Raw genomic sequence first — 24504 nt, 5'->3', positions numbered from 1 at the left:
AGGGACCGCCCGGTTGTTTTTTAATCTCTTTTGGTTCTGTTTTCTGAGAGATGTCCTCAACTTTCGTTTCTGCCCTTGTATGGCTTTTTAAAAATGTGCTGCTTATTTATAATTTCTAAAAGCTCCTTCGGTGCTCTGAGCAGTTCCCCGCTGGCAGCGTCCGGCCCTTCATTCCCGGATGCGGCATCTCTGACGACGCCATTGGTACGATGTTCTTCCCTGAGCTCTTTTCCTGCCTGTCTGGGTCTTTCCTCACATTCTGGGGACCCTCAAGGACAGACCCTAAGTAGCCACCAGGAAGCTGGTGACTTTGGCTTCTAAGTTGGGGCTCCAGGCAACGTCTGGAGGCTGCTTCTTTTGGGCTGACAGTTATGCTGCCATTATCCTGCCACGGGCTCCCATCTGCACACCAGTGGGACTGGGTTCCCAGGTAAGGAGGCTTGCTCAGGCCACCAGCTCCCCGCCACCCTGTCCCCCGCCACCCCATCCCCCACCATGCCCACTGGCATCTGGTGTCCACGACTCAATTTTCCCAGAGAATAAACCTCCTGTGCTACCTGCTGGGAATCACACCAGGCACCGCCTGACCTCCCCATCCCCTCACGTGGCATTGAGAGGGGCTCCCATGGCCCCTCAGTCAGCCATGGCAGCACCCCTGTTCCCAAACAGTCAAACCTATCTGACCTCATTAGTCCACGCTTTTATTTTTTGAAAAGGGGTCTCGTTCTGTCACCCAGGCTGGAGTGCAGTGGTGTGATCAAGGCTCACTGCAGCCTCCAACTCCTGGGCTCACGTGTTCCCCACACCTCAGCCTCCTGAGTAGCTGGGACTACAGGCGTCCACCACCACACCTGGCTAATTTTGTATCTTTTGTAGAGTCAGGGGTTTCACTATGTTGCCCAGGCTGGTCTTGAGCTCCTGGGTTCAAGCAATCTGCCTACCTTGACCTCCCAAAGGGCTGGGATGACAGGTATGACCTGCCACACAATTGTGGTGCAATCTCGGCTCATGGCGACCTCCACCGCCTGGGTTCAAGTGATTCTTATGCCTCTGCCTCCCAAGTAGTGGAGACTACAGGTGCCCGCCACCGCGCCCAGCTAATTTTTTTTGTATTTTTAGTAGAGATGGGGTTTCACCATGTTGGCTAGGCTGGTCTCGAACTCCTGACCTCAAGTGATCCACCTGCCTCAGCCTCCCAAAGCACCGGGATTACAGGCGTGAGCCACCATGGCCAGCCGAGTTTCATTCTTTTCAGGATGGTAAAGGGAAATGCCACAACCATTTGTCTAGAAGGGGCCTGATGGGACTGAGGGCCACGGATTGGCAGCCTGAAGTCAGCATCCTGGGCCTCCCAGGCTTGGCCTCTGCATTGCCGGTCCGGGCGCCCAGCTCTTTGGGATCAGGCAAGGACAGAGGACCAGGTGGGAGCTGAGCAGGCTCAGGGGACAGAGGACCAGGTGGGAGCTGAGCAGGCCCAGGGGACAGAGGGCCAGGTGGGAGCTGAGCTCAGGGGACAGAGGGCCAGGTGGGAGCTGAGCTCAGGGGACAGAGGGCCAGGTGGGAGCTGAGCTCAGGGGACAGAGGGCCAGGTGGGAGCTGAGCTCAGGGGACAGAGGGCCAGGTGGGAGCTGAGCAGGCCCAGGGGACAGAGGGCCAGGTGGGAGCTGAGCCCAGGGGACAGAGGGCCAGGTGGGAGCTGAGCTCAGGGGACAGAGGACCAGGTGGGAGCTGAGCAGGCCCAGGGGACAGAGGGCCAGGTGGGAGCTGAGCAGGCTCAGGGGACAGAGGACCAGGTGGGAGCTGAGCTCAGGGGACAGAGGGCCAGGTGGGAGCTGAGCTCAGGGGACAGAGGGCCAGGTGGGAGCTGAGCAGGCCCAGGGGACAGAGGGCCAGGTGGGAGCTGAGCCCAGGGGACAGAGGGCCAGGTGGGAGCTGAGCTCAGGGGACAGAGGGCCAGGTGGGAGCTGAGCAGGCTCAGGGGACAGAGGACCAGGTGGGAGCTGAGCTCAGGGGACAGAGGGCCAGGTGGGAGCTGAGCTCAGGGGACAGAGGGCCAGGTGGGAGCTGAGCAGGCCCAGGGGACAGAGGGCCAGGTGGGAGCTGACCTCAGGGGACAGAGAGCCAGGTGGGAGCTGAGCTCAGGGGACAGAGGGCCAGGTGGGAGCTGAGCTCAGGGGACAGAGGGCCAGGTGGGAGCTGAGCTCAGGGGACAGAGGGCCAGGTGGGAGCTGAGCTCAGGGGACAGAGGGCCAGGTGGGAGCTGAGCAGGAGCAGTAAGGTTTGGCTGTGTCCCCACCCAAATCTCACCTTGACTAATCCCCACGGGTTGAGGGCGGGGCCAGGTAGAGAGAATTAAATCATGGGAGCGGCTCCCCCCTGCTGTTCTCGTGAGGGTGAATGAGTTCTCCCCACACCTGATGGTGTTTTAGAAGGGGCTTCCCGGCTGGGCGCGGTGGCTCACGCCTGTAATCCCAGCACTTTGGGAGGCCGAGGCAGGTGGATCACGAGGTCAGGAGATCGAGACCATCCTGGCTAGCATGGTGAAACCCTGTCTCTATAAAAATACAAAAAACTATCTGGGTGTGGTGGCGGGTGCCTGTAGTCCCAGCTACTTGGGAGGCTGAGGCAGGAGAATGGCGTGAACCCGGGAGGCGGAGCTTGCAGTGAGCCGAGATCACGCCACTGCACTCCAGCCTGGGCAACAGAGCGAGACTCCGTCTCAAAAAAACAAAAAAAACAGAAGGGGCTTCCCGCTTCACTCTGCACTCATTCTCTCTCGTGCTGCCCTGTGAAGAGGTACCTTCCGCCATGACTCTAAGTTTCCTGAGGCTTCTGCAGCCATGCGGAACTGTGAGTCAATTACATCGCTTTTCTTTACAATGACCCAGTCTCGTAGCAGCGTGAGAACCAGCGAATACATGGGCGTGGAGGCCGCCCAGGAAAGTGTGGAGGGAGGTGGTGATGGGCACAGCACATTGCCTGGTGCAGACTCGGGCACCCTTTGGAGGGATCTCACAGCATCCATCTGAAAACGGGCAGTGGAGGGGGAGGAAGGGGACTGAAAACGTCACTGAGGCGTCTGCTTTACCAGGTGCAACTTCGTTTTTTTTCTTTTTCTTTTTTGTCTGCTTTACTAGATGCGACTTTGTTTTCGTTTTTTTGAGATGGAGTTTCACTCGTGTTGCCCAGGCTGGAGTGCGGTGGCGCAATCTCAGCTCACTGCAACCTTCACCTCCCATGTTCAAGCGATTCTCCTGCCTCAGCCTCCCAAGTAGCTGAGATTACAGGTGCCCACCACCAAGCCCAGCTAATTTTTTTGTATTTTTAGTAGAGATGGGGTTTCACCATGTTGGCCAGGCTGGTCTCAAACTCCTGACCTCAGGTAATCTGCCTGCCTCAGCCTCCCAAAGTGCTGGGATGACGGGCGTGAGCCACTGTGCCCAAGCGACTTTGTTTTCAACAGTCACCAACATCTTGGTGGTCTGGGGAGTGGACATGGGACCTGTGTCCCTGCCCATGGAGGCCGATCTGCCCAGGGGCTGTCAGCAGAGTTGCTGTAAGGCAGCCAAGGAAGGCTGGCTGCTGAGCCTGTGCACCACCCTCGGCTCGGGAGTGGAGGTTCCTTGGCTCACGTGGCAGTGGCTCACGTGGCAGTCTGTCTGTCAGGGCCAGCCTGCCACCAGTAGCCACGTTCCTGCAGGGCACAGTGCAGGGGCTGTTTGCTGCTGAGTTGCCAGCATGGGGCTCTGCAGACAGGACTAAGGGGTGCAATCTCGAGGTGGGAGATCATCCGGGATTATCTGGGTGGGGTCAATTAACTACACAAGTCCTTAACCGCCCTTCCCGGCTGAGCTACAGATGAGATAGAAGGAGAGTCAAAGCACGAGAGGGACCTCACCCGCCAGTGCTGGCGCTGCAAATGGGCAAGGGCCCTCTGTGAAGAATGCAGGCGGCCTGGAGAAGCCGGGAAAGGGTCGGCTTGCACCCAGCAAGGTGCTGCTGCCAGTCCTACCACCAGCAAGAACAGAATTCTGCCAACCTCCCAGCGAGCAAGGGAACATCTTCCTCTAGGGCCTGCAGAAGGCAAAGCCCCAGCCAGGGAAACCCGCACTGGACTGAGGACTGGGAGGACTAGTGACAGCAGTCACAGAAAAGGAGTGGAAAGGTGGAAACCACCGAAGGCCATCTATTGCGGCCCTGTATTGATTAGAAGTAAACTGGATCCAAACTAAAAATCCACCCACTGGGGGATAGTTACTGAGAGAATAGAAACATTCTACAGTTGTTACAAAGAAACAAGCTTGCAGCAGTCAGCGTGGCTAAAAGGAAGGCAGGACTCAGAACAAACAGGACTCTCCCTCCCTCCTGTGGGACAGAAACTGGGTGACTGCTTTGGAAAGTGGCTTGGCAGCATCTACAGAGGTCCTACAGCCCAGCTTCCACTCCTCAGTACATCCCAACAGAAACGGGCACCTGTGGTCACCACACGCGTCTGAGACGTCTCACAGGAGCACTGCGAGAATCACCCAACATGGAAACCATCCCAAAGCCCATCTAGAGTGGAGCAAACGCACCGCAGCCTCGTGCACACGGGAGGCCACTCAGCGCAAGGAAGGAGGGGAGCAACCGCATTCGACCACGTGGCTGAAGCTCACCAGAAGGCGTGGGAAGAAGGCAGCCAGACACGGGGGAGTTCGCCCTGCGTGGCTCCATTTACGTGAAGACTAGACAAGGCAGATGAGTCTACAGCGACACAGACCAGCAGCTGCCAGGCCAGGGGCAGGGTGTGAGAGGCCTGCAGAGGGCAAGGCTGCAAGGGCTGGTGCTTTCTCAGGCTGGCATGCCTGTCCGCACTCACTGAATTGCAGACTTGAAAGGTAAAGGGGATTTTTGTACACAAATTACACCTCAATAAAGTCGATTAATTAAAAGATGGAAAGCTGACATCAAAAGTTGGCAAAGATGTGGAGCACCTGGAATTCTCATGCATTGCTGATGGGACTATGTGAGACCACGGGGCTCCTTTAGAAAACGGTTTTCTTTTTTGAGATCGAGTCTCACTGTGTCGCTCAGGCTGGAGTGTAGTGGGACAATCATGGCTCACTGCAGCCTCCACCTTGGGCTCCTGCGATCCTCCTGCCTCAGCCTCCTGAGGAGCTAAGACTATTACAAGTGTGCGCCACCACGCCAGGCTAATTTATTTTTTTGACACAGAGTCTCGCTGTGTTGCCCAGGCTGGAGTGCAGCAGCACAGTCTCAGCTCACTCCAACCTCCGCCTCCCGGCTTCAAGTGATTCTCCTGCCTCAGCCTCTCAAGTAACCGGGACCACAAGCACTGCCACCACACCAGGCTAACTTTGTATTTTTAGTAGAGATGGGGTTTCACCACGTTGGCCAGGTTGGTCTTGAACTCCTGACCTCAAGTGATCCGCCTGCCTCGGCCTCCCAAAGTGCTGAGATTACAGTTGAGTCACCACACCCAGCCCCAGGCTAATTTTTTTTAGTATGTTTATAGCAACAGCTTCTCACTATGTTGCCCAGGCTGGGCAATCTAATAAATTAAAAAGTACACTCATCATATACGACAGCAATTCCACTCTTAGATATCTACCTAAGAGAAACGCCTTCAAAAGGACTCATGCGTATTCTAGTTATAGTTCAGTGCTAGTGCCACTGAACTGTATCCCCGCAAATGACTAAAATGACGTGTTTTCTGTATTTTACAGAAAAAAAAATTAAAAAAAAAAAGTTTTAGGCCGGGAGCGGTGGCTCACGCCTGTATTCCCAGCACTCTGGGAGGCCGACGTGGGCAGATCACGAGGTCAGGAAATGGAGACCATCCTGGCTAACATGGTGAAACCCCGTCTCTACTAAACAACAACAACAACAACAACAAATTAGCCGGGCGCGGTGGCGGGCGCCTGTAGTCCCAGCTACTTGGGAGGCTGAGGCGGGAGAATGGTGTGAACCCAGGAGGCCGAGCTTGCAGTGAGCCGAGATCACACCACTGCACTCCAGCTTGGGCGACAGAGTGAGAGTCTCAAAAAAAAAAAAAAAAGAAAAGAAAAAAGAAAAAACAAGAACTCGTTCACAGCAGCATTATTCATAATACCCCAAACCAGGAAATAACCCAAATGTGTATCAACAAGGTAAATGCATAAACAAACTGGGGTATATTCGTGCAAAGGAATATGACTTGGGAACAAAAAAGAAGAATCTACCTTGTACATCATGAACAAGTTTCAAAACTGCGGAGCAAAAGAAAGCAGGGTCTGCTTCGTGTCCACGATGGCCGGAACAGGAAGAAGCAGCCCATGGTGATGGAAGCCGAGCGCGGGAGGCTGGGGGGCTTTCTGGGAGGAGGGTGCAAGTGCTCCTGATTTTGGTGAGGGTACTGGCTGCATAGGTACCCACATGTGCCAAAACTCATAGAACCGTACATGCAAAGAAGGTACATTTATTACACACACATCATCTCCCAATAAAATTATTTTAAAACAAACCCACAGGGTATTGATCTGCCGTGAATTCGGATTAGTAGGTCTCTCTAGGATGAGGGGACTGGATTACCCTACAAGACAGCCCGAACACACATCAGAACCGGACGTGAAGACGCTGCCTGTCCCGGAAGACCTGGGGCTGGACCCGCGGGCCGGCACTCCGCATTCAAGCTCCCGGCATGCCACACCCTCGGATGTCTTCTGAAACAAGGATGACCCACGTCCACCAACCCCACTGCTGGCAAACCGGCGCCTGCCTGCCGGAGGACAGTAAAGGAAGGAAAAGTTATCTTAACAAATTTCTTTTTTTCTTTTTTTTTTTGAGACGGAGTGTCGCTCTGTCACCCAGGCTGGAGTGCAGTGGCCAGATCTCAGCTCACTGCAAGCTCCGCCTCCCGGGTTCACGCCATTCTCCTGCCTCAGCCTCCCGAGTAGCTGGGACTACAGGCGCCGCCACCTTGCCCGGCTAGTTTTTTGTAGTTTTTAGTAGAGACGGGGTTTCACCGGGTTAGCCAGGATGGTCTCGATCTCCTGACCTCGTGATCCACCTGCCTCGGCCTCCCAAAGTGCTGGGATTACAGGCGGGAGCCACCGCGCCGGGCCTCCTCGCCCATCTTTTAAGGAGCAGATCCCGTAGCTCTCAGATTATTTTCAATGATTACAAATCCAGCTTAGTGTGGTTTAAACCCCAATTACATGTCCACTTTAAGACTCATTTCTGGCTGTGCACCGTGGCTCACACCTGGAATCTCGACACTTGGGGAGGCCAAGGTGGGAGAATCACTTGAGCCCAGGAGTTCAAGACCAGCCTAGCCAACACGGCAAGAACTTATCACTACAAAAATAATTTATTGGCCAGGCAGAGTGGCTCATGCTTGTGATCCCAGCACTTTGGGAGGCCGAGGTGGGTGGATCACCTGAGGTCAGGAGTTCGAGACCAGCCTGGCCAACATGGTGAAACCCCATCTCTACTAAAAAAAATACCAAAAAACTAGCCAGGCGTGGTGGCAGGTGCCTGTAACCCCTGCTACTTGGGGGACTGAGGCAGGAGAATCGCTTGAACCCGGGAGGCGGAGGTTGCAGTGAGCCGAGATCGCACCATCGTACTCCAGCCTGTTCTCCCACCTCAGCCTCCCGAGTAGCTGGATTACAGGCATGCGCCACCACGCCCGGGGTTTCACCATACTGGCCAGGCTGGTCTCAAACTCCTGACCTCAAGTGATCCACCCACCTCGGTCTCCCAAAGTGCTGGGATTACAGGCGTGAGTCACCGTGCCTGGCCCATTTTTTTTTTTAACTTTTTTTGTAGGGATAGGGTCTTGCTATGTCGCCTAGTCTGAACTCCTGGCCTCAGGGGATCCTCCTGCCTTGACCTCCCAAGTAGCTGGGATTATAGGCGTGCACCACCACACCCAGTCCTGTGTTGTCATATTTTAATATTTGATAAACTTAAAAGCATTCCCTCTTGTGTAATTTTAGGATTACAATTCTATTTTTCATTAGAATCTCCTGTCTGAGCACCATACGTGTGGCCCTGGTGAACTGAGACTGGGGGAACAGTCCCAATAAGGATCAAATCGCCCCACCTGACGTGGGTGTGGTGGGGACCTGCCCTGCCCGGAGTCCGGCACACAGGGGCGCTCAGCACACACCTGAGCAAACTCACGCTGAGCCGGACCCCAGCGACCCAGCTCTGGAAACTGACATGGGGACACTGATGGTCCGGGAAGAACAGCCGTCTGCCCAGCCCACCTAGGGCCAATGTAACACCTCGAACAGGCTGGACACAAATGGTTTCTCCTGTTCTTTCATTTCAATTCAGAAAAGACGGACACCTTCAGAATGAGCAGATACTTAGTGATACAGCCTTGATGGTGTGGATAATACAAAAAAATCATACTTTTTGGTATTACAGTTTTTAAAAAAACCAGCTGCACACACACGGGAGCTACATCTTCTATCTCTATCCCGGACACGAGCAGTAGGCACGGTGAGGAAAACTAAACCAGGAGGGAAGGGCTTCAACGCTAATGACCAGGAGGTGGCTCAGCAGGGAGGATAAGGGTTAGATGCAGAGGCAGACAGAGGGGCAGGTTGCTCCTGGGGGGCCGGAGGGACCCTGCCTCCAGAGGAGCCCAGGAGAGCCTCACGCGGCTGCCACACACCAGGCTCTGTCACAGTGTGACTGCCAACTCTTCACAGCACTGAGACTGGAATCAAAACCTTTCTGTTCCCCCACAGGCAAAAACCTGGGCAGTCACCACTTGCTGATAATGACTTATGGGTTAAACTGTCTATGCGATGCACTCAGGTACCAAAGCTCTTTTTTTTTTTTGAGATAGAGTCTCACTCTGTCACCCAGGCTGGAGTGCAGTGGTGCAAACGCGGCTCACTGCAACCTCTGCCTCCCCAGGTTCAGGCGATTCTCCTGCTTCAGCCTGCTGAGTAGCTGGCAATACAGGTGCCCGCCACCACACCAAGCTAATTTTTGCATTTTTAGTAGAGAGGGGGTTTCACCATGTTGGTCAGGACGGTCTCGATCTCTTGATCTCGTGATCAGACTGCCTCAGCCTCTTAAAGAGCTGGGATCACAGGCGTGAGCCATCATGCATGGCTGGCACCAAAGCTCTTTAAAAAAGTCCAACATAACAATATTTTAAACTCAGCAGGTTAGGTGACGTCTGTTCTTATTACTTACGCTTTGCACTTGCTGTTATTACTATTATTATTACTATTTGGCATATGTCAATTTTTAATAAAGTAATTTAAGAAGCTGACGTACTCTCTCTCTCTCCCCACCAGGAGGACCCAGGCTCTTCAGAGAGATGGCCACTTCCAGGGCAGGCACGAACCACATCTGCTGGAAGTACCAGGCTGTGCCAGGACGCAGGGAGCTCCAGGAACTCAGGGCATAGCCCAGGACGCAGGTGCCGCCTGAAGAGGCTCCAACATCAAGGGGGCCATGTGAGTCCCAAACCAGACAGGAAAGGAGTGTGATGCCCCAAGGGAACAGAACCTTGCTGAATCCACGCTGACACTAGGGAACACCAGGGGCATGCATTTTCACGGATATGTGACACTAGGGAACACCAGGGGCGTGCATTTTCACGGATATGTGCACTAGGGAACACCAGGGGCGTGCATTTTCACGGATATGTGACACTAGGGAACACCCAGGGGCGTGCATTTTCACGGATATGTGACACTAGGGAACACCAGGGGCGTGGATTTTCACGGATATGTGCACTAGGGAACACCAGGGGCGTGCATTTTCACGGATATGTGACACTAGCGAACACCAGGGGCGTGCATTTTCACAGATATGTGCACTAGGGAACACCAGGGGCGTGCATTTTCACGGATATGTGACACTAGGGAACACCAGGGGCGTGCATTTTCACGGATATGTGCACTAGGGAACACCAGGGGCGTGCATTTTCACGGATATCTGACACTAGCGAACACCCAGGGGCATGTGTTTTCATGGATATGCCTATCGACAGAAGCAGCCATGGCAGCAGTGCACACGGAGGAGGCACATGGCCCCGAGGGAAGTCGCCTCCTCCCTGCTGACCAGGTGAAGCGGGTCCTGCTGGCATCGGCTGACCCAGAGACTCCTCTCAGGCAGGAATCAGGTGGGCACAAGCCTCCGCGGGCAACCACTAGGGCTGTGGCCGGCCGACACGGGCAGACATCAGCCTGCCACTGCCTTGGCAGGGCCTGAGGACACAGACACTCCTGGGAGCAAAGCCGGCGGCACAAGCAGAGCAGGGTCCCCGTCCATGGAAGCTTCGGCAGGGGTCGGGGCCCGGGCTCTGGCCACACTCCCCACCCCGCAGCAGTGACTTTCTGGACCGAAACACAGCACCTCGGCAACCCTGATCGGTGTCACTGTGTTTGTGTTCAGAGTCCTGAATTCTGATGTCATCCAGCCTGTTACCGCCCCTCCCAGCGAGGTCTGACACACAGACTCTCCCTGCTGTGCCCAGGTGGTGCTGTGCCCAGGTGGCAGACAACACTGCTGTCCAGGAAGTCAGGTGAAAGCCCACCAGCAGCCGCCGGCCCAGGGCAGGGAAAGCAGCACACAGGCTCCCGCCGGGTCGCCCATGCTGTCGGAGCTGCTGGAGAGCGCTGTGCTTGACCGCCCGGCCTACATCTTTACTGAGGGTTGACATGAGGTTCTTACATCCGGCTGCTGTACAAACTGTAAAGTACCTGCCCATTTCCAGGTCTCGGCTCTTCTCTTCTTCCATCCTCTTTTCTTTATTTTTTATTTTTTGAGACAGGGTCTTGCTCTGTCACTAAGCTAGAGTGCAGTGGTGCGATCTCGGCTCTCTGCAACCTCTGCCTCCCAGGTTCAAGCAATTCTCCTGCCTCAGTCTTCCAAGTAGCTGGGGCTACAGGCATGCGCCAGCAAGCCCAGCTGATTTTTATTTTTATTTTTATTTTATTTATTTTTATTTTATTTTTTTTTTTTTGAGACGGAGTCTCACGCTGTTGCCCAGGCTGGAGTGCAGTGGCGCGATCTCGGCTCACTGCAAGCTCCGCCTCCCGGGTTCCCGCCATTCTCCTGCCTCAGCCTCCTGAGTAGCTGGGACTACAGGCGCCCGCCACCGCGCCCGGCTAATTTTTTGTATTTTTAGTAGAGACGGGGTTTCACTGTGGTCTCGATCTCCTGACCTTGTGATCCGCCCGCCTCGGCCTCCCAAAGTGCTGGGATTACAGGCTTGAGCCACCGCGCCCGGCCTGATTTTTATATTTGTATTTATGTACATATTTTTTGAGGCAGAGTTTCACTCTGTCACCCAGGCTGGAGTCTGTGGCGCAATCTCGGCTCACTGCAAGCTCCGCCTCCCGGGTTCACACCATTCTCCTACCTCAGCCTCCCAAGTAGCTGGAACTACAGGCACCTGCCACCACGCCCAGCTAATTTTTTGTATTTTTATAGAAACAGGGTTTCACCATGTTAGCCAGGATGGTCTCAATCTCCTGACCTCGAGATCCACCCGCCTCAGCCTCCCAAAGTGCTGGGATTACAGGCGTGAACCACCGCGCCCAGCCAATTTTTGTAGTTTTAGTAGAGATGGGTTTCACCATGTTGGCCAGGATGGTCTCAATCTCTTGACCTCGTGATTCACCTACCTCGGTGAGCCACCACGCCTGGCCTTTTTTTTTTTTTTTTTTTTTTTTGGTAGAGGTGGGGTCTCACTATGTTGCCCAGGCTGGTCTCAAACTCCTGGGCTCCAGCACCCCGTCTACCTTGGCCTCCCAAGGTGCTGAGATTGCAGGTGTGAGCCACCGCGCCCAGCCCTCTGCTCTTTTCCAAAGATGCTAAGCTGCGCTGGGCACAGTGGCTCATGCCTGTAATTCCACCAACTTTGGGAAGCTGAGGTGGGTGGACTGCTTGAGGTCAGGAGTTCAAGACCAGCCTGGCCAACACAGCAAAACCCCCATCTCTACTAAAAATATAAAAAATTAGCCAGGTGTGGTGGTGCATGCCTGTAATCCCAGCTACTCAGGAAGCTGAGGCGGGACAATCACTTGAACCCAGGAGGCTCATGAGGTTGCAGTGAGCTGAGATTGCGCCATTGAACTCCACTCTGGGCAATGGAGCAAGACTCCGTCTCAAAAAACACAAATTAAAAAAAAAAAAAGATGTTGGCCGGTCGCGGTGGCTCAAGCCTGTAATCCCAGCACTTTGGGAGGCTGAGACGGGCGGATCACGAGGTCAGGAGATCGAGACCATCCTGGCTAACACAGTGAAACCCCGTCTCTACTAAAAATACAAAAAAAAAACTAGCCGGGCGTGGTGGCGGGTGCCTGTAGTCCCAGCTACTCGGGAGGCTGAGGCCGGAGAATGGCGTAAACCCGGGAGGCGGAGCTTGCAGTGAGCTGAGATCCGGCCACTGCACTCCAGCCTGGGCGACAGAGCAAGACTCCGTCTCAAAAAAAAAAAAAAAAAAAGATGCTGGATGGCTGTCCCTCTCATGGGATGGGCATGTCTTTCATCAGGGCCAGTTTACGCAGCCAGGCCCCCATCACCCATCCAGGATTCGAATCCTTCCCAGTTTGGTTTGCAGACTCTGTTCACCGTAAAGACGGCGAAGGCTGTTCGGGCGCCGAGAGCCTCTGCTTCCACTCTGCCATCTGGGAATATGGGATCAACTCTCTCCTGCACCCTTTCCACAGCTCCGGGCCCCCCAGCACCAAGCCCTCCGCACACCGTGGTCAGAAGACCCTTCCACATGCCCCTGCCCACTACCCCACTTGTCACCAGCACTAGGGCCTGGCTGCTCCTGAGCCCCTCCCATCCTGCCTTGCCTGGATCACCTCCCCTGCTACCTCCACGTGCAGCAGCTTGGTGGGCAGAGGCACTCAGGGTATCTGGTCGTTCCCTGGTCTTCTGTCCTACACCCATGGGTCCCTACCCCTCCACAGCACCAATGCCCTCGTCCCTCTAATTTCTGAAGGACAAATGTCCAGAAATCTCTGCTGTACTCAAAATCTTGATCTCAGCAAGAGAGAGCCGCAAACTGCCGGTATCAGAGTGCGCTGTCATCCCCAGGTTGGCTCAGAAGCCTCCTCCCTACGTTAGGCTCAAAGTGCGAGTGCAGCCTGTTGACGTCTGTTTACCATCGCTTTCAAGAGGACCGAAGAGGCCCCTTTTCCACCCAGCTCCTGCCCTGAGGATGCCCATAGACCACGGTCTTGGTAGGCAGGCCTTCTTCCTGCAGCTGCTCCTCTTCCCCACCACCTCCATAACGTCTGGTCCCTGACACCCGCCAGTGCCACAGTCTGCACATCCCTCTCCCGACCGCCCAAGAAGTCAACCCAGCCAGACAAGCAGTCTCCCCGCCTTCTCATATTGGTTCGGCAGCGCTCTCTGAACCAGGATGCTGGACACCGACACATTTCCCTGCTTTCTCCAAATGCCCGGCAGACAACACCCTGGCTGACATGGCCCCTGGGCCCCAGAACAGCCCTCAGTGGGGTGTCATCTGTACCACACACAGCCCAGGGAAAGACCCAGCTGCGATGCAGCCCCTTCCTACTCTACGCCAGCTCACAGGGGCTCCAGACCAGGGTAGGGGGCAGCTTTTCCGGGACCAGCAACTTCGCACCTTCCCAGCTGCAATCTTCAAATAGAACAAGAGGCGAAAGTACCTGCAAGGACCCAGATCCCTCCCTTGTGTCCTTCCCGCCCACCTCTCAGCTCCCCCACGTGGCTTCCTTCCTGAAACACTTCAATTTAGCTCATCGTGCAAGCCACAACACGTGTGCTCAACCCAAGAGTCATCTGTGTCCACACCACCCTGCGAGAGACCTGGCTGGCACTGCCGTGCACCTGCCGTGCAAGCATTTGCCCTGCTACATGCAAGCACTGAGAGCAAGTGCTAACGACTGGAGGTGGACATTAACTCACTTGTCCAAAAGTTCTGGCATCTGGCCGCTGTACAAACTCAACATTAAATATTCTACCTACTAACTTACCAGTTTCCTGAAAATTTAAGTAAGGCCATGCCAGTCCAACTTATAAAACTGCACAATTAGAGGCCGGGCATGGTGGCTCACGCCTGTAATCCCAGCACTTTGGGAGGCCAAGGCGGATGGATCACGAGATCAGTAGTTTGAGACCAGCCTGACCAACATGGTGAAACCCCGCCTCTACTAAAAATACAAAAATTAGCTGGGCATGGTGGTGGAGGCCTGTAATCCCAACTACTTGGGGAGGCCGAGGCAGGAGAATTGCTTGGACCTGGGAGGCGGAGGTTGCAGTGAGCCGAGATCACGCCATTACGCTCTAGGCTGGGCAACAAAAGCAAAACTCTGTCTTAAAACAAACCAACAAAATTCAGCACAATTAGCATAATTTAAACCAGACACACAATCAATCTCATAGTCCAGCACCCTCTCAGGAGGAGGTGGGTTTGTCTCCACAGCAGGGAGTTAAACAGAAGGAACCTCACCACACATGGATGAGTCCAGGAGGGGCTCTGGAAACCTCCAGAACCCAGTGGCCTGCTGCCCTCATTCACAGCTGGCTGTGGGAGCTCTCAGGCACAGCTCTGCTTGGTGCGACTGGCTGGGAGGGAGGGAGGAGGGCAGGAGCAGCCCGGCCAGGAGCCCAGGAGCCAGGGAGGGAGGGAAGGAAGGAGTGAGGGAGGCAGGAGCAGCCCGGTCGGGTGTGAGGGAAGGAGGGAGGGAGGGAGGGAGGAGCAGCCCAGTGAAGGGAGAACAGATGGGCTTTGGTGATGGTCTCCAGGAACAGAGCAAAGGTGGGAGGCAGCCCTAGGCCCAGGTACAGAGGGGCCTGCCCAGGTGGGTGGGAAAGAGACAGGGAAGAACAGGCAGTCCTGAGGGAAAGAGGACTGTGGCTTCAGATGTCATGAGAATACTGGACGCTTGACCCCCAACCCTGCCTGGGGGCCACCTTGCTTGCCTCTCCCAAGGCCCCTCGCACAGGCTGTCTTTGCCAGGAATGCTCTCAAAACCCGGATGACAAGTGGCACTCCCACTTGGGGAGCTTGGGAAGGGTCTGAACAGTTCGGTGACACCAGCAGCTCCTGCATCTGAGGGCCGCTGGCCTGGGCTGCCCATCACAGGACTCGCTCAGGTGCGCCTCCTCCCGGAAGCCATCCCCCACGCGGCCGAGGCCCACATCCCTCCCATACACTTCCACGTGCTGAACCTCCTCCAGTCGGTCACACCACATCCTAAAGGTCCCTTTCTTATTTCTTCAAAAGTGTATAAAAGAAAAGACTCTCTATTTTGTTCTCCTTTGCACCCTCAGCTCCTGGCCCAGCATCTCGTAAAAGGCCCAATAAATGACAGAACAAATGTCTGAAATGAGGGAGAAAAACTCGAGGGCTCAGGACTGGGCCTTCATGAGAAGTCCACAGCCAGAGCTGGGAAAAGACTGAGGGCAGAGCATGAGCAAGGCCAGGAAGAGAGAGGGAGCGAGGACCTGGTCCCAGCCAGTCAACAGAAGGCGGCGTCTCCAGGGCAGCGTCCCACGCGAGACCAGGGCAGGTGTGAACCGATGCCCAGCGGGCGGCCAGTCGGAGTTCGGGACATGAAGTCACTTGGGAGGGAGTAGGCTGCCCTCAGGCCTGCGGGACTCTGGGGTACGGGACAGCGTGCCCCCGGTGGGAGGCCCGGTACAGGCAGAGCTGGCAAGTCACAGGGTCCTGGCCATCTTGGAAAAAGTTATAATGAGCCGGGCGCAGTGGCTCACGCCTGTAATCCCAGCACTTTGGGAGGCCGAGGTGGGTAGATCACAAGGTCAGGAGTTCGAGACCAGCCTGGCCAACACAGTGAAACCCCGTCTCTACTATAAATACAAAAATTAGCTGGGTGTGGTGGTGGGCACCTGTAATCCCAGCTACTTGGGAGGCTGAGGCAGGAGAATCACTTAAACCCGGGAGGCGGAGGTTGCAATGAGCTGAGATCATGCCAGTGCACTCCAGCCTGGGCAACAGAGTTAGACTCCATCTCAAAAAAAAAAAAAAGAAAGAAAAAAAGAAAAAAGTTATAATGACCCACAAAGTCCTACCTCCTGAACATGTAGGTTCCCAGATGCCGCCCGGGGTCACCCTGGGGCTGGGGCGGTCCTCTGAAGCTCGCGTCTCAGAAGAACTTAGTGTACATGGTGCAGCAGAAGCAGGTGTGTGGCAGTTACCCCAGGCCCAGGTGGAGGTGAGGAGGAGGACAGGGGAAGAGCCATGAAGCCCCCCTGCTTCACAGGAGGTCTGCAGGGCAGCTCCTCCAGACCCTGAGCCCACCCTCGACAGCTGCTACCTCCTGAGCCACAATCCCTCGCCTGCACAATGGGGGTGGCGCTGCCTTCTCACAGGTGGCGGTGGGGGCTACATGGGGGCAGCGGGAAGCACCCACCAGTGCTGGCAGGCACTCATCACACGCTGGCAGCATTAGCTGTTACCATGGTGATCACCCCTGTTCCTCCAAGAACACCACCCTGCTGGAAAACCTGGCACCTCACGGAGGAAAAGCAAACCCCAAAATACTGCCCCAGAAAACGAGCAAAAACCTCGAGGCAGGTGGATCACTTGAGGTCAGGAGTTTGAGACCAGCCTGGCTGACACGGTGAAACCCGTCTCTACTAAAAATACAAAAATTAGCCAGGTACGGTGGCAGGCGCCTGTAATCCCAGCTACTCGGGAGGCTGAGGCAGGAGAATCGCTTGAACCCAGAAGGCAGAGGCTGCAGTGAGTCGAGATCGTGCCACTGCACTCCAGCCTGGGGGACAAGTAAGACCCCGTCTCAAAAAAGAAAAAAAAGAAAATGAGCAAAACCCAATCAAGTGCAGGGGAAGAGAAGGGACTCCGGGCTGCAGTGGTGCCCAACACCAACAGCAGGCACAGGGAAGCCACGCACGGCTGTCCAGTCACCTGAAGACACATAGCTAGAACCTCCCGCAAAAGCCTCAGCTAGCCCTGGGGATAAGCAGCCGACAACACACACGTGGTTTTCACTCAGGACAATGAAACACAGAGGAGCCTCTGAAGATAGTTCCCCCTGGAACTGGCCACTTTGGAGCCGTGAACTTCAAGTCAGATGAGAAGAAACGTTTGTAACTGTTTGGAGAAAGCTCAGGGAGTTGAGAAGCTGAAGAAGCTGGGACTCCCGCACAGGGTGCCCTTGCTCCCGTGGGCACAGCAGGCAGAGTGCGGCCCCACAGACATGTCAGTGGCCAACAGACCCCAACATCCACAGCAAACCGCGATGTCGGCCTTGCTATGTCCACAACTGCCTCCCTCCGTTTCTCCCCACAACTTGCCAGGCTCAAAGGACCGGAGTGTCACTCAGCAGCTTCCACCAACACTGACTCCCAAAGGAGCAGAGAGAGAAATAAAGTCAAGAGGATTAACCCCTTCTGAAGTCTTCCATGATCTGGGCACACAAACCCTGACAAACGTGGCTGGAGGCAAACTGGCTCCCAGGAAGGTTTGTAGGGGACAAGGTACAGAGGGAGGAACTGCCTTAATCCAGGACCTTCTATGTCCTTCACAGAGCAGGAGCGGCCCGGCCACAGCAGGATGCTTCCTGGGCTTGGGGGAGGGTGTACACCCCATGAGGGTGGTTCCTCAGGGCCAAATGGGCCCACCACCCTGGCCCACACCCTGGAGCCTGACTGCAGGGTCGCTCCCAAACTGAAGCTTCCTCCTTCCCACCGTGTGCACCACCCACGCTCCTGGGTCGCTCAGAGGCACTCTATGCCAAGGGCTCTGTTTTGTCCTGAGGAGAGCATGAAGCACTCCCTAAGATCACTGCTGGGTGTCAAAGAAAGGAAAACCTTTCCAGACCTAGAGATCCGGAAACCCAGCGCACACCCGCATTAGGGGACACGGAAGAGCTCACAGGGGCTCCACAGGTGCTGGGCGTGCAGTCACACGCCACTGCCTCAGGTGCCAGCACTAAGAAAAAGGTCACTTTGATGACTCATTTGTTTGTGAAGCTGGAGAGGGCAACGTACGCTCACACACCTGTCTGAGGAACGTGCTAGACAGGCAAGTAAGTGATCTGGTGTGAGCTGAAGGAGCTCTGGGCCATGCTGGAGCAGCAAGCCCTGCACAGAAGGGGCCTCCCTGCCACAGGCATCCACCACCCAGCGGGGAGCCCTGCAGAAACATGGAAGCTGGAAACACAGAAGGCACCTCACAATAAAGGAGAGAAAACAATGAAGGTTAACACGTACGTCCTTCCCACGAGGGCCAGAGACCTAAAGCTCCTGCTATAACTCTTTCAAAGGAGAATAAATTCTCAAGATGCTGAGTCCTGAGAACCAGCTGCTCCTGAGTTTCCGAGACCCCCGCAGCCCGCTCGGGAAATCCTCAGATCCACCAACTTCACCCTGATGAAGAGGGCTGGCCCCTGGGGTTGGCAAGCTGCCACCTGACCACAAAGACCTGCTCCTTGTGCTGTGCACGTCTTAACCTTGAGGCCTTAGACACGGGAAAGCGCATTCCACAGCCCAGAGGCGCTCCCTTTTCTGCTCGAGGCCACAGGACTCCCGCGGGGACCTGGAAGTATGCCCCGGGCCCTGAGAGCGCGTGGTGTCTTTCTAAGAGCGGACTCTCCCTCTGCTTCTGGTCCAAGCCACTGTGAGCCTCCAAAGTCTCTGCAAGCAGGCAGGTCTCCACATCTTACACAATACTGGCCCCACTTTAGCAAGCATGTCAGAGGAACTGTGGCAATGCCCCGCAGCCCGACAAAGGGGACAGGGAGGAACGAGGGTCCTGTCTCTCCAGCTCCTCGCTGTGTGGTGCGGTTGGAGTAGAGGAGCTGGCCAGTGTGGCTGAGCTGGCCCTCAGAAGCAAGCATTCATGTCCCGGGAAAACACTGACCCTGATGAAGCCCAGCCCTTCCCGTGCTCGTCTGAACATGCACAAACACGCACACCGCCAGCCTCCTGGGAGTGCACAGCACCCCTAGAGCCAGGCTTTAGAAGGCAACGCCACCTGCACCATCAGCTTGGCCGCCCACCACCTGAGTCAGGAGTTCCCAACTCTGAGACAGTCACTGTCAAGTGCAGGCCCGGGAGGCTGCGGCTGGTGTAGGGGCCTAACGTGTGAGCCCCCAATGCCCCTGGTGGGCCTTACACTTCCCCCCACCTAAAAATGGACCCAGAGCTCTTCCTCCCTGGCCCTTTTCAACCCCTCCTCCAGGCTGAGGCCAAGAGCACAAGCTTCCAGAGCCCCTGGTGCTGCTGCCCACTGCTGAAGCCGTGCCAGAAGGAAGCGCGCTCAGCGTCAGTCCAGGTAACCCCACACTCTGCCACCCCCTGAGTGAGAAAGTGGGGGATGCTGTGCCCACACTCTCAGCAGCCAAGGGCAGGCGACTCAGTAAACAGCAGACGCTCAGGGCAGTCAGACAGGACAGACAAGAGCCCAAGAAACAAAGCAAGGGGAGAGGGCAGGGACCAGGAGAGGTAAGTTCGCCAGTGTAGATGGCATTCCCTGAAGCGCAGATGGACTCTGGGGAGGCTGGATGCTGACTGCTCCCAGTTCATCTGGGGCCACCCAGGTCTTCTGGGGAAACATCCCATTCAGTCCAGGCCCCCATGAGGGGTGATGAGGACCACGCCGTCTCACTGACCCTGTTAACCACTTTGCTATGTTGAATACCTAAATTAAGAGGCACGCTCAGGCAGGCAAGCCCCAGAGATGCGCTCTATCTTGTGTATTTTAGCCATGCAACTGGAAGTTAAAAACAAACGTTCAGGCCGGGCGCGGTGGCTCACGTCTGTAATCCCGGCACTTTGGGAGGCCGAGGCGGGCAGATCATGAGATCAGGAGATCAAGACCATCCTGGCCAACATGCTGAAACCCCGTCTCTACTAAAATACACACAAAAAATTAGCCGGGCGTGGTGGCGCGCACCTGCAGTCCCAGCTACTCAGGAGGCTGAGGCAGGGGAATCGCTTGAACCCAGGAGGTGGAGATTGCAGTGAGCCGAGATTGTGCCATTGCACTCCAATCTGGCGACAGAGTGAGACTCCATCTCAAAAAATAAAAATAAAAAATAAAAAATAAAAAAAGAAAAATGCTCAGTAACCCATTACAGAGGTATTTTCTTCCAGCACAAAGTGTTGACTCCCTCAGCTGTAAGTAAATACCTCAGGGGAACAGTCTGCCTATAACGACCTGTCATCTGTGCATGCTCGAGACAGGGTCCCAAGAACAGTCCAGCAGCACCTGCCACCAGACCTGGGTCCCTGACACCTTCCCTCGGACTCCAGATAATCCTACACCCATGACACCTTCCCTTAGACCCATGATGCCTTCCCCCAGATCTATTACACCTTCCCTCGGACCCCAGATGATCCTAGACCCAACACACCTTCCCTTTGGCCCATGACGCCTTCTACTGGGCCCGTGACACCTTTCCCCAGACCCCAGATCCTGGACCCATGACACCTTCTCTCAGACCCCAGATCCTGCACTCATGACACCTTCCCTCAGGTCCACGACACCTTCCTTCGGGCCCCAGATGATCCCAGGCCCATGACACTTTCTCCAGGATCCATGACACCTTCCCCTGAGATCCTGGACCTGTGACACCGTCCCCCAGACCCCGGGTCCATGGCACCGTCCCCGCTGGGCGCGCCCCTCTGGTCCGTCCTCCTGCTCCCCGGCGTCACCTCGGGACTGGAGCCCGGGAACCCCGAAGCCGCCGAGCCACCGGGTCTGGAAGCCAGGCAAAGGCGTTCCTGGGCACGTTCGGCGGCGCTTGGAAGGGTCGGGCCGAGGGCGAGCTCCGCGCCCAGCTCGCCGGGCTCGGGCCCCGGGTAGCAGCGCGCGCCGCGGGCTGGGCCTTACCGTTACTGTAGGCGTACGGGGACTCGGCCGCGCCGTCCTGCAGGCTCTCCAGGATCTCGCCCTTGCCCACGTCGCTGTCGCCCACCAGCAGGAACTTGAGCAGGTAGTCGTAGCTCTTCACCGGGCTGCCCTGCGAGCCCATGGCCGCGCCGCCCGCGCCCCGCGCCGGCCGCCTGCCGAGGCACCGCCGGGTGAGGCCGCGGCGTGACAGAGCCCGCGCCCCGCACCTGCGCCCGTTGCGTCTGCCCCAGGGCGGCCGAGTGGGCGCGCCCGAAGCCCCGCGCCGGCCCCGCCCCGCCCGTCGCCCGGGCGCACCTCAGCCTCGCCGCCGCCCCGCCGCTTCCCGCACCGCCAGCGCCGCCGCGCTGCCTCGCCCCCGGCCGCGCCGCCGCCATTGGCCACCCTTCGCCCGCCCTCCCAAACCCATTGGCCCATCCTCCCGTCCATCACGGTTTCCCCGCCCTTACCGCGTCCTACACGGCGCCGCCAGGCCTCCTGTCGCACCGCCTCTTCGACGCCCCGCCCTGCCTTCCCGTCGTCACCATAGGTCGCCCGCCGTTCTCTTTCCCTCAGCCATTGGCTTGTCCTCCCGTCTGTCATGAACGCCCCCCCCTTTCCCACACGGCGTTGCGGAGACAGCGGACGCCGGCCTCATCGCCGTCGCCATTGGCCACTCGCCTCGTGCTTTCCCGGAACCATTGATTCGATTACAAGTTCACCAGGATCATTCCCTTCCCTGCGGCTGCCTCCCAGAGAAATCCCAGAGCCACCGGCCGCCCCGCCCCCGGTCCCCAACGCTGTTGTCCTCGCCCGCCCCCTCGCCGGCCGGCGCCGTTGGGCCGCTTGCACGTCCATCACGGCTCTGCTAACCCCGCCCCTTTCCTGCACGCTCGCCAATCAGGGGCTCGGAAGTCCAGGTTGTAGCAGCCCCTTCAACGCGCCGACAGGCGGCAGGATTCAGGCGCGCTCGGGCCGAGGCGAGGCGGCTGAGTCTGGGAAACGTAAGCCCCTCGCAGGCTGCGCCGCCTGCTACCGCAGAAACCTCGGCGGAGGCGGTGGGGTGGTCCTGGGCGTGTCCTCCCCAAGGCCGTGCGGCCAATCGGCGCTCGGCGGGGCGGAACTTCCTTTACGGGGCGGGGGCGGGACTTCCGTCCGGCGGCGGCGGGGCGGACCCTTGGGTCACCACTGAGTCTGCGAAGGCGCTGAGGTTCTGGGACCCCGCGGCGTCACCGAACTTGAGCCTTCCGCCCGGGGACGCGGCCGCCGCAGCTCGGGACGCGGGGAGCGCGGCCTGCGCGAGCTCAAGACCCGGCCTGACGTGCTCACGGCTGCAGCGGCGCCTCCTGGACGGGGACCCAGGGCCCGGACCGCACTCTTCCCGGGGGCGCCGCCGAGCGCTGGTCCCAGCAGGGCCCGGCAGCCGCAGGTGCGTGGGCGAGCGAAGCTGCCGCGTTCGCGGGCCCCGGCGTGGGGTCAGGGGTTGAGTGGGCACGTGGTTCTTTCTGGGGTGACGAAAAGGTCCTACAGTCGTGGGGATGGTCCTGCCGTTCTCGGTGAAGTTACTAAACGTCAGTGACTCTCTCAACGGGTGAGCTTTGTGATACGTGCTCTGCGCTCAGTAACGCTGTTACAGTAGTAAGTAAAAGCAGTAACGTCAGCGTCGACCCAGCGCAGCCCTCTCCAGACCGGGTGCGGAGCCTGTCTCTTCTGCCCGGCCGGCGAGGAGCAGAGCCCGGCAAGAACCCTCCTCCCGAGGGACCCCGACCGGGTTGTGCCTCCGGGAGCAGGTGCTGTTCACACAGAGGGACGCCAGGACGGGCGGCCCCACACTTCCAGTGACCTCCCGCCCCCCTAGAGCTGAAGACACGGCCTTGACTAAGCGGCGACCACATGGACACACCAGTTTTTTCTTTTTTTTTTTTTTTTTTGAGACGGAGTCTCGCTCTGTCGCCCAGGCTGGAGTGCGTTGGCGCGATCTCCGCTCACTGCAAGCTCCGCTTCCCGGGTTCACGCCATTCTCCTGCCTCAGCCTCCCGAGTAGCTGAGACTACAGGCGCCCGCAACCGCGCCCGGCTAGTTTTTTGTATTTTTTAGTAGAGACGGGGTTTCACCTTGTTAGCCAGGATGGTCTCCATCTCCTGACCTCATGATCCGCCCGCCTCGGCCTCCCAAAGTGCTGGGATTACAGGCGTGAGCCACCGCGCCCGGCCAGTTTTTTCGTTTTTGAAACAGGGCCCCCCTCTGTCGTCCAGGCTGCAGTGCAGTGGCGCGATCTCGGCTCACTGCAGCCTCTACCTCCCTGGTACAAGCGATCCTCCAGCCTCAGCCTCCCGAGTAGCTGAGACTATAGGCGCCCCCATGCCCCGCTAACTTATGTGTTTTTTGTAGAGATGGTGTCTTACCAAGTTCCCCAGGCATTAACTGACCCGGAATCAACCTGGCGGGTCAGGGAGAGCCTCTTCTGCCCAGAGGTCACTGTGCCCGGACTCGAGCCCTGGCTGTGAAGTTCCTGAGGCCCCTCACTCCAGGGATGGGAAACACCAAAGGCGTGATGTTTCCTCCTCGGTTTCTGAGGCTGCCTGGAAGCGGGGATAGTGGTGAGCAGCTGTCTCTCCCTTTCCTGAAAACGTAAATCAGAAACACTTTCTGAGGCCAGGCACGGTGGCTCATGCCTGTAATCCCAGCACTTTGGGAGGCTGAAGTGGGTGGATCACCTGAGGTCAGGAGTTCTAGACCAGCCTGGCCAACATGGTGATAATCCCCTCTCCACTGAAAATACAAAAATTAGCTGGGCATGTTGGTATGTGCCTGTAATCCCAGCTGCTTGGAAGGCTGAGGCAGAATTGCTTAAACTCAGGAAATGGAGGTTGCAGTGAGCCGAGATTGTGCCACCACATTCCAGCCTGGGCTACAGAGCAAGACTCTGTCTCAGGAAAAAAAAGAAAAAAAAAAGTGGCTCAAAAATAAACAATTAAAAATGTTCTTATGGTCTTCACAAAAATAAACTTTTTAAAAAAGAAAAAAAAGTAAAATGCTCTCCAGACCCAGCTGTGGGCCACTGCTGCCTGGTTCCCACCTCCTGGGACAAGAAGGGGCCATCCCCTGGCTGATGAGGAAGTCAGGTTTCTCCCACTGGACCTGCCCACCACAGCCTGTGGACACAGCCCTGTTGGTGGGGACCTGTGGTTTGGGTTCAGGAATCTTTCCATAGGGTGAGATCCTCGGAAAGCTGCTGTGCCCTGTGACTTCCCAGCCTCTGAGCAGAAAAGCGTCACAGGGAACCTAGATGGGTCTGGGGCAGCAGGCCCAGTGAAGGGAGGGACAGACAGATGGGTGCTATCCTCTGGCATCCAGGCCTTGTGGACCGAGGGGCTGCGCCTCCCATGCAGCTGTGTGCACTTACGCAGGATATCCTGGGGTCCACCGTGGCCAAGCCAGGCCTGGGCCCCGGGGGCAGGACACCATCCCTGCTGCTGAGGGACCTCAGGCCAGGAGCAGGGCAGCCAGGGACAGTGGAGTGTGGGAAGAGGCCTCCACCCAGAAGTTCTGGGTGAGCCACCACCTGGGCACTCACTTTGGAGGCCTGAGCAGTGTCTGGTGGAGACCCTGACAGCCCCCTCCTGCCACGCCCCACACCCACTGGCAGAGACATGCCAGGCCACTAA

The 24504-nt window shown here is 56.9% G+C and overlaps 1 protein-coding gene across 3 annotated transcripts in view; it reads right to left on the bottom strand.

Annotated features, from left to right (window-relative positions):
- Positions 1 to 21616, bottom strand: part of LOC105485908 (RAB40C, member RAS oncogene family) — a 41659-nt gene extending 20043 nt beyond the window's left edge. The window contains exons 1-2 of one of the 3 annotated variants that reach the window (XM_071083791.1): positions 21307 to 21616; positions 20840 to 21012 (exon numbers count right to left, since the gene is read on the bottom strand). In XM_071083791.1, the coding sequence (XP_070939892.1) occupies positions 20840 to 20981 (142 nt within the window). In that variant the 5' untranslated portion in view covers positions 20982 to 21012; positions 21307 to 21616. Of the gene's footprint in view, positions 1 to 20839; positions 21013 to 21154; positions 21213 to 21306 lie in introns of those variants that run through there. The other 2 variants (XM_011748515.3, XM_071083792.1) reach the window with 2 other exon arrangements.
- Positions 21617 to 24504: the final 2888 nt, after the last annotated feature.

This window comes from Macaca nemestrina, chromosome 18 (assembly GCF_043159975.1).
Source record: "Macaca nemestrina isolate mMacNem1 chromosome 18, mMacNem.hap1, whole genome shotgun sequence".
NCBI classification, from domain to species: Eukaryota; Metazoa; Chordata; class Mammalia; order Primates; family Cercopithecidae; genus Macaca; species Macaca nemestrina.
Note: the sequence above shows the minus strand (reverse complement) of the source record. Positions and strands in the feature narration are given on the sequence as shown.